This window comes from Camelina sativa, chromosome 14 (assembly GCF_000633955.1).
Source record: "Camelina sativa cultivar DH55 chromosome 14, Cs, whole genome shotgun sequence".
NCBI classification, from domain to species: domain Eukaryota; kingdom Viridiplantae; phylum Streptophyta; class Magnoliopsida; order Brassicales; family Brassicaceae; genus Camelina; species Camelina sativa.
Genome location: NC_025698.1, coordinates 7,541,764 through 7,550,969, shown reverse-complemented (window position 1 = coordinate 7,550,969; position 9,206 = coordinate 7,541,764). Strand labels below are relative to the sequence as shown.

Genomic DNA, 9,206 nt, shown 5'->3' with positions numbered 1-9,206 from the left:
TCGATTTAACTTTTTTTTTTTCTATTTATTGTCTCTTCCCCACAAATTTTCTTGTTTCTGCATCAAAATAAATTAATCGTTTTTTAAAAAATTTAAATTAGGGTTGTCATTTCTTTCCAATTAAGAAACCTATATTATAAAAAAAAAAAAAAAAAACTCATTTACTGCAATAATATTGAGTTTTTTTATTTAATATGGCAAAATAATTATAAGTTGCCAAACCCACAAATATTATATGATCATCATTTCTATAAAAGATGAATCACCTAAGGATTTCCATGTTACTAATAAGATAAACCATTTTAAAAATAAAGGATAAACCAGAACATTATCAAGAAACGCCACTGGTTACATTAACTGTTACAAATCTTTCAAAAGATACAAGTAGAAGAAAATTAGTCTCTTGATACAGAGAGCTGAGAGAGCATATGAGCCTCCTAATTATTTATTTTAACATCCATTCTCAGTTATTCTTAATACACATAAACCTCAACCATTTCGACTTCTCCTTCTTCTTCTTCTTGCTCCTCCATCCTGCAAACAAAGTAGAAGATTCATTGGATTCTTCAGTTCAAATCTAAATGGCGGCACAAGACCAAAGCCAGACAACTTCTTTAAACTGAAGTCAATAAACGAGATCATGCCCTGTTGACGAGTTTTGTTTACCCCAAACCTTATTAAGCCTTTTTACACGTTTGTTTGTCAGATTATGGAGTGTGTATGTCTTTTTTAAACCAGCAAATTACATATAAAAGCTCTATAAGGAGACCTGTCTCAACTGAAGAAGATTAAGCATACCTTCAGGTCCTTTTGCGTTTCAGCGTTTTGATGTTTTCTGAAATGAAGGAAATCACTTCCTTCAGTGTTGCTTTTCTTCCTTCTTTGAAGTTCCACAGTTCTGGAGTTGCGTACCGACCACTTGCATTATACTCATTCATCTCCTCAAGAGCTGTTTTAACTGCGTTATGCACCGCTTCTCCCCACTCTCTTTTAAGCTTCTTCAGCTGCTCATCCTCCTCGTCCACCACTTCCTGTAAACCATAGCCATCTAACAACATTACCGCTAACTCACAAAAAAAAACAGCAGTTGTACCACCAACATGTGGATACAAGTGTTAACATTCACAGAATCACAGGTTACTCCTACATATCCTACATATTCAATTAAAACAGTCACTTTCAACATTCACAGAGAGGGTAAGTAAGATCAGACACTTTTCATTTTTTTAAAGTCGTAAAGGCGTCGAACTAAATCAATGGTTCAGTGCGATAAAGACTCGTAAAATGAATGAACCTACCTTCTCTCTCCCCCCACTTCCTACACGTTTGAATGGATGCCACGATGGATTCTTGAGGTTCTCTTGCCATGTAGAGCAAAGGGTGGCAGCTTCAACCGTAGCTTCATTTGCAGAGTATCTCAGCTTGCAAACATTCAGGAAAGGTTTTTCATTAACTTCCCCCATTCTTTTTACTCCGATATCGGTTTCGGCACCCAACAGTCCTGTCAAACCCTGGATAACATATAGAGGTCATTGGTACAGGCATTATGCATCTTCTAGACACCATATAGTCGTAAATATCTGTGACTTTTACCAGAGTCCTATAGCCATCATAGACCGTAAACTTATCAGATAAAAACTCATCATCAATCTATCCCCATCAAACAGGTTTTATCAGTATATTTTCATTTGTATGTCCAAATGTCAACCGAATATATCCAACAAAACTAGGGTGTTTTGACTTTTGACCATGTCATACTAACTATGGATATTACCTTTTTCTTTTCTTCATCAAGCTTTTGTCTCTCCAGTTCAGTTAGTGCTTCCTGTTTTTCCAATTGTTTGGCCCGAGACTCCAAGTCCCGCATCTTACGATCCAGTTCATCGCTTAGCTTATCTTTGTCATATAGGACCCTCTGGATATGGCGACGCGACGTCTCCTGCATCTTCTTTGTTTCTGAGGAGGATAAAACATACACAAAAGTCAGATACCCTAACACAAGCTATAATAAACATATTAGTGTGTCAGTAAATACCGTTAGCAAAAGCTTCATGCAAATTTCTTTTCTCATCTAGGACCCTCTGCAATGACATAGCCGTCCTGTGGTAACTGTATTGGACCTTGCTCAGATCATCGTTAGTCATAGCAATCATCTTTGTAAGTTCATCCAGAACAATGTTTCTATCCTGCTCTTTTTCTTGCGAAATATCTGAAACTGTTCTTAGCTTTCCTTCCCTGGAGAGGTACTCACCTATTGGACCTTGAGAGTAATAGTCTTGTGCACGTGCACACCAACCATAGGCCTTAGACTCAGAATCTCCAGACCTCTCAGTCCACTCCTTTTTGCTGTGCCCTTGGTTCTCAAATTCCTTTTCAAGCTCTGTGGCACATGCAAATCCACCCCAGTCGCTGGTAAACTTAGCAATAACCCCAACAATCGAATCTTGTTCGACCAAAAAGGCATTGACCTCAACAGGCTTGAATTTTGAAAGCCTATTCAACCAATATTCAGAATCAAGTAGAGCTTCCTTGTCATCAGTGGCTGTCAAAGGATTAAGAACAATCCCCATCCATGGCCAGACATAGACGTCACGGGGGTTTGGTTCAACTGTCTCCTCAAACTGAGGAGGAACTGGTGGAGGGCGTGGAACAGGTTCAGCATGAGCAGCAAGCTCATTCTCCAAAAACTTAGCCAGAGCGAGGTGATTGGCCTTCTGTTTAGCACTTCGAGTGGCAGATCCTTTGGAAACCCCAGAAGCATGTGCGTATAACTCCTTGTACTTGTAATCTTGCTTCTTCTTGCCAGAACAAAAGGGGCATCTCAGCTGTCCATTCACTTTAACCTTGTAGCTCCCGTTCTGCAACAGCATGTAGGGTGTTTCGGAATAGTCATCAATCTCAGACTCGCTGATCTCAGACTCTTCGCCGGATGAAATACCCATCCTCTCCTACCTGCTTCACCTGGAACACACACAATGGAAACATTTCTTGAGAAAGGAATTTGAAGAAATAAGCAATCAAAAGGATGATTCGTTCACCAAAACAAGCTAAAGAAAATGTCTAAAAGAGATTCAATTTCTATGGCAAACTGAGTCGATAGCATCCAAAATTATCAATAGCAAGAGAAACCCTAGGCAGGCTAGAACTAAACCAAAAAAGACATCAGATAGAGAGCAAATAGAGACGAAATTGATACACCATTTACAAAATCGGCAACGAGAATTCACGCATGCATGATAAGAAACCTAGCGAAATCCAAAATATTCTAGAAAAAACAAAAAAAAAGTACGGAAAGAAGCGAGATGCCCAGACGAAACACACGATACAATAAACAAATCATTACGAGATTTAACTGTGGAAACAGAGTAAAGAAGAAATCGTGAGCTTACGTTAGACTAGGGAAGGAAGCGAAACACGGCGAAGAAGCAACGCTTTGCTCGAGAGAAGAGAAGTTGTTATAGAGACTTTAGAGAGAGTGAGGAATCCGATGGAAATTTCTAAGCAAATGCCCCAATTAAATAAAATAAATAAACAAAAGAGTACGAATTAGAAGAAGAAAAATATCAGAAAAATAGAAATCATATGTCAAGATTGGGATTTGAACCCATGACCGTCTTGACTACTGTTTTGACCAAAATTTTCATTTTGCTTTTTGGACTTTTCAAATTTGATAAATGTTACAACAAGCTTTGGCCAATGTTGCTTCTCTCGATGATCCTGGGAATGAGCTAATTGGCGAACGAAAATTTTACATTGCTGAGCACAACACTGAACTAATTCCAAAATTTTAGATTTCATGAATCATAGCTTCGCACAGTAAATACTTTTTTTTTTTTTTGTCAAACACGCACAGTAAATACATCAACCAAACAATCTGATTAGAGTTTTATTTGAGCACTCTCACACACAGTTCAATGAGATCACCAACAAAACTGTGATGACCCAAATCGATGATCAAGCTTTAAATAAAACTACACGAAACAAGCTTTTTAAATTGTTTTCTTCTATTCAAATCGGAAGGATGGGTCGGGTTTGACTGGATTCAGAACGTGATCTACGAGATTTCCAAAAGAAGAGAACCATAGCAGCAATCACAACTCCAATTGCGTCCGCGACTGCGTCTCTTGCCGAGGCGCCTGCTGAAGGGAAGATACCAAACTGATCACCAGCTTCTTTAGCCGCACCGGCGGAGAGTGAGAACGCAGATCCGATCCAGATGGAGTGACGGCGTAGAAACGAGTAACGGGAGAGAGAGGCGAGCGTAGAGAAGACGACAGAGATTGAGAAACAGAATATTACATGGTAGAGTTTGTCTCGAGCTAGCCAAGGATCTTCTCGTCCGCCCCCATGAACTTGCCTCTCCATCTTATGCTTAACAACAAAAAAGTTTCCAACTTTGAGAAAATGCTAGTTACTTAGTCATTTATTTTAAACTGTGAGAAGCAAGCAGAGCAGTCACACAATGATGACAGAATTTAGCCAAAACAAGTAATTGGAATTATTACAGTCTCAAAATGCACACTTGACAATAAGGTCTTTGAAACAATGCCACTACAAACACAAACCCAAATTCATAACTGAGAGGATACAGTCACACAAAAGAGAAATGAAAGTGAGAGAGAGGGAGAGGTAACGAAACAAGAACACATCTGTAGTAACTTCCTCCTGCAAACTTGAAGAATAGTGTAGTTTCTAGCTGTGAGCCACTGGCTTACTTCTCTCATTCTTCGCCGATCCACCCACTACTCTCTCCATTGTCTCTTGGCAGCTTCGGGCAATTTCGGACAGTGAACTCTGTCAGCTTTCTAGGAGCCCGAGGATACCCACAGATTATCTTTAGTTCATCCATGTCAGTTACCGTAAGGTACTCCAGTTTCCTAAACGGTGCAACGAAATGTCGATGTGCACTTCTGATACTGATTCCTTTTTCTTTGTTTATTATCTCTTCTATGCTCGACGACCTCATCACATGTAGATACACAAGATTTTGAGCAAATGCCAGCCATGTCAAATCCCTTGGACCTTCCAAGTCACTTATCAAAATGCTTGATAGGTTCTTGAAGCTTGGAGAACTTGTACTTGGTAAAACTTCCCTCTTTTCTTTGCTTTCCCAATCTATCTTTATCTCAAGTATTTTGCAATTCCGTATCACAAGTCTTTGAAGACCACGCAGAGCTACTGTGTTTAATACCACAACCGCTGCTGACATCTTTCTGAGGCATAAACTTTGAATACTACTCGCCAACCGGTCCACTGCTTGTATCCTCTCCAAACTCACAGCATCATCGACCGTTGCTTTTAAAAGCTTTAAGTGCTCCAAGAGTTGTAACTCTTCCAGTAATATGGCATCAATACAAATACCGGAATTATAGAACTTTAACACTTGGAGATTTTGCAAACTCATCACTATCCCAACAATGCTTCGCAGTTTATAAGTATAATCCACATTCAAGTAGATTAATTTCCTCAATGCCTTCAGACCAACTGGTAATGATTTTATCCCTGTGTGTGACAAGTTGAGGTATTGCAAAGATCCTAAGTTTGAAATTTCTTCCGGCAATCCAATAAGCCTCTTGTTCTCAGAAAGATCCAAGACTACAACTGCTGGCATAAACCTAAAGAATTCACCTGAGATATCCACCAGCTTGTTATTCTGGAGTAATAAGGTCGAGAGGTCGGGGCATTCGAGACTGCAAGATATCTCCGCAATCTGATTATTCATGAAAGACATCCTTCTTACAACCTTTGAACTAATAATGTCCTCAGGTATCTGTTGTAACCACACGCCGGATTTAACGCAAAGTATTTCATTCTCTTTTCCAAAGTTAGTCGCTATCCAAAGAGCCATCTCACGCACCACACCATGCATTTTCACTTTGGTTGTGACTCCACCATTCATCAAGAGATGTGAAGAAACTAGCAAATTAATTATATCAAGACCTTCCTTGTTAGCTCCATCCTTATCTCTGTCTCCATCAATAAATCCTTCGCATAACCAATATTCTATCAATTCATTCTTCTCTATTTCACAATCTTCCGGAAACAAAGAACAATATAGGAAGCAGGATTTGACTTTTGCACTCTCTAAACTATCATAACTGACCATCAAAAGAGGAAGAACCCCTCCTTCGTTACTTAGAAGAAACTCTTCGCTAGGCAAATTCAGAGCAGTAATCGCATGACTCCATTCTTGTACAGTCTTTTTTTGTGCCATGGTTTTGCCAATGACATTGAGTGCAAGTGGCAAACCGTTACATTTACCAGCAACTACTCTAGCGAGAGCGGGTATATCCGGATGGCTATTTAAAGTGTTATCTCCAAGTTGTTTCTGAAACAATTCCCAAGATTCAGCTATTGACAAACGTTTAACTTCTATACCAACAGCCTCCATGTCTATGCAAACTTCCTTAGAACGAGTGGTAAACAATATAACTGACCCGTTTTGATAAGTTATAGGTGGAACACCTACCTTGGTCAGCTCTACTTTGCTCCCTAGATCATCCAATAACAGCATAAACTTCCTACCCTTCAGGATGCTGTGTATCTTATAAGCTCTCTCCTCTTCTGTGTCTTGTTCCCAATCCTTGTCAAGACTTAGTCTTCGCAAAATCTGATCCTGAATGCTTAGATATTGCAAATCATTNATTCTCTTTTCCAAAGTTAGTCGCTATCCAAAGAGCCATCTCACGCACCACACCATGCATTTTCACTTTGGTTGTGACTCCACCATTCATCAAGAGATGTGAAGAAACTAGCAAATTAATTATATCAAGACCTTCCTTGTTAGCTCCATCCTTATCTCTGTCTCCATCAATAAATCCTTCGCATAACCAATATTCTATCAATTCATTCTTCTGTATTTCATAATCTTCCGGAAACAAAGAACAATATAGGAAGCAGGATTTGACTTTTGCACTCTCTAAACTATCATAACTGACCATCAAAAGAGGAAGAACCCCTCCTTCGTTACTTAGAAGAAACTCTTCGCTAGGCAAATTCAGAGCAGTAATCGCATGACTCCATTCTTGTACAGTCTTTTTTTGTGCCATGGTTTTGCCAATGACATTGAGTGCAAGTGGCAAACCGTTACATTTACCAGCAACTACTCTAGCGAGAGCGGGTATATCCGGATGGCTATTTAAAGTGTTATCTCCAAGTTGTTTCTGAAACAATTCCCAAGATTCAGCTATTGACAAACGTTTAACTTCTATACCAACAGCCTCCATGTCTATGCAAACTTCCTTAGAACGAGTGGTAAACAATATAACTGACCCGTTTTGATAAGTTATAGGTGGAACACCTACCTTGGTCAGCTCTACTTTGCTCCCTAGATCATCCAATAACAGCATAAACTTCCTACCCTTCAGGATGCTGTGTATCTTATAAGCTCTCTCCTCTTCTGTGTCTTGTTCCCAATCCTTGTCAAGACTTAGTCTTCGCAAAATCTGATCCTGAATGCTTAGATATTGCAAATCATTAGATACGACAACCCAAATAACAACCTCAAAGTCATTAACCGTCTCAAGAAAGAAATTGTTAATACTAGCTAAGAGAGTGGTCTTGCCTATTCCACCAATACCATAAAGACCAAAAGTTCTTCGTGAATATAACTGGAGTTGGCAGTATACCATTTCGAGCCTCTCAGTCAAACCAATGGGTGATTGGATATGCTTCTTCTCTCCCTTAGGTTTAAAGCTTCTCTCCGTCAACACTTCAAAAACTCCATTAGTTAGAAGTCCTTCAACTTCGTTCAACTTCTTCAAAACCTTTCTACCATAACTGCAACCTGAAATGAAATGCAGAGAACAATATCCGCAAAGACACAATCTTTTAGTTTGTTTTGACCTGGACTCAAGCAGATCATTGACTTGAGACTCAACACCTTCTACTTTTGAAAACCATCCTTGGACTTGACCAAGCCGTTGAAAACCTTTATCTTCTTCTATTGTAACTCTTCTTAGCAGATCATCTCGTCTCTCATTGAGTTCTTGCATAGCCTTGTGAAGAGCCTCGAGGTTTGCCTCATCTATGTGCCTGCCATTCCCATCGCTGGACATTTCTAGTGATACACAGTTCCCCATTTTGCTCACAGAAAGCAGCTGAAAGCCTGAAACTTTTTTTGCCAGGAAACAATGCAAGAGAAAGGACTATATGGGAGGAGAGAAAGAGGAAATACATGTTTACCAAATAGCCTCAGGAAAAAAGAAAAATCGTGCCTTGCTGACTTGATCAGAAAACAAAAAAAAAAAGTCAAACTGCAATTTCTTGAAGTTAATTGAAAGTGTCAAATGTTAGTTTGGATGTCACTACTAATTGATAAAATGTTATAAGAAGTTTTCATATCCACAAAATACATACAGTAAACAACAGATAATGAAAGAACAAATCTCTATCTGACTAATGTAATATTCTGCTACTGAAGCTCCTTCCCATAAATATTTTGGCAGGTATAAGAAAAGCAACAGAGCTACAGAAAAAAATAAAAAGATACTAATTGTACCCATAAGTTTGGTCTGGCAAAATACACCAGTGAAGACGCGGCCTAAGCTAAGCTGCATATCTTCTTTGTCATCCTTTCTGTTCACCAGAAGGCAGAAAGAAGGGGCTTATGAATGATCTTGGAAGTAACAAAGATCAGACTAAAAACGGAAGATGAACATTGGGATTACAAGTAACCCGAATTTAGCAGTGAAGGGATGTGAAGCAAAGGGGATTAGGAATAGAATAAGAAGTGGATGAATGATACAGAGATCAGAGAGTTACCGGCGGCGACAAGTAGTCGGCGACGCAAATGCTTGGATTGATTTGTGTGACTCGGTTGAAAGTATGGATGGTCCAGATGGATCGGTTTGATGAGAAACCCGGCGGTAAGGTTTTGGCTTTGGCTTAAGGTATCAATTAATTTATTATCCGACGTGGCGCTTATAATAAGTTTGACTATAGCGTTTAGGTCAACATATATACTAATAAGCGCTTTGTTGTAGGATGAGAAACACAGGATCATACCCGCCGAATTGAAATTAAGGAATTTGTTAATCAAGTGGATTACGCAAAATCGAAGCAATTAGCTCTGGTGGTTTGAAGGGGCACGCAGCAAAATTGTCTGCGTCTCCGAACCGACTCTCGCGATCTGATCCCGTTTTCTCTCTACTTTTGTCTCACAATTTCGAACCAATTAGATCGATCGCATCTTTCTGGTTTACGAG

General features: G+C 39.3%; 3 protein-coding genes across 3 annotated transcripts; all 3 read right to left on the bottom strand.

Moving 5' to 3' along the window:
* LOC104740276 (factor of DNA methylation 1) lies at positions 310–3,508 on the bottom strand. The gene is made up of 6 exons (XM_010460824.1): positions 3,390–3,508; positions 2,036–2,961; positions 1,775–1,956; positions 1,299–1,511; positions 799–1,031; positions 310–534 (listed from the first exon to the last, which is right to left on the bottom strand). Exons 2-5 carry the CDS (start codon positions 2,940–2,942, stop codon positions 801–803), a joined length of 1,533 nt encoding a protein of 510 aa, XP_010459126.1. The 5' UTR covers positions 2,943–2,961; positions 3,390–3,508; the 3' UTR covers positions 310–534; positions 799–800.
* LOC104740275 lies at positions 3,858–4,387 on the bottom strand. The gene has a single exon (XM_010460823.2). The coding sequence runs from the start codon at positions 4,363–4,365 to the stop codon at positions 4,009–4,011; it is 357 nt and encodes a 118-aa protein (XP_010459125.1). The 5' UTR covers positions 4,366–4,387; the 3' UTR covers positions 3,858–4,008.
* On the bottom strand, positions 4,475–8,872 carry LOC104740274 (probable disease resistance protein At1g15890). The gene is made up of 3 exons (XM_019236184.1): positions 8,764–8,872; positions 7,218–8,577; positions 4,475–6,385 (listed from the first exon to the last, which is right to left on the bottom strand). The coding sequence occupies exons 2-3, from the start codon at positions 8,079–8,081 to the stop codon at positions 4,721–4,723; spliced, it is 2,529 nt and encodes an 842-aa protein (XP_019091729.1). The 5' UTR covers positions 8,082–8,577; positions 8,764–8,872; the 3' UTR covers positions 4,475–4,720.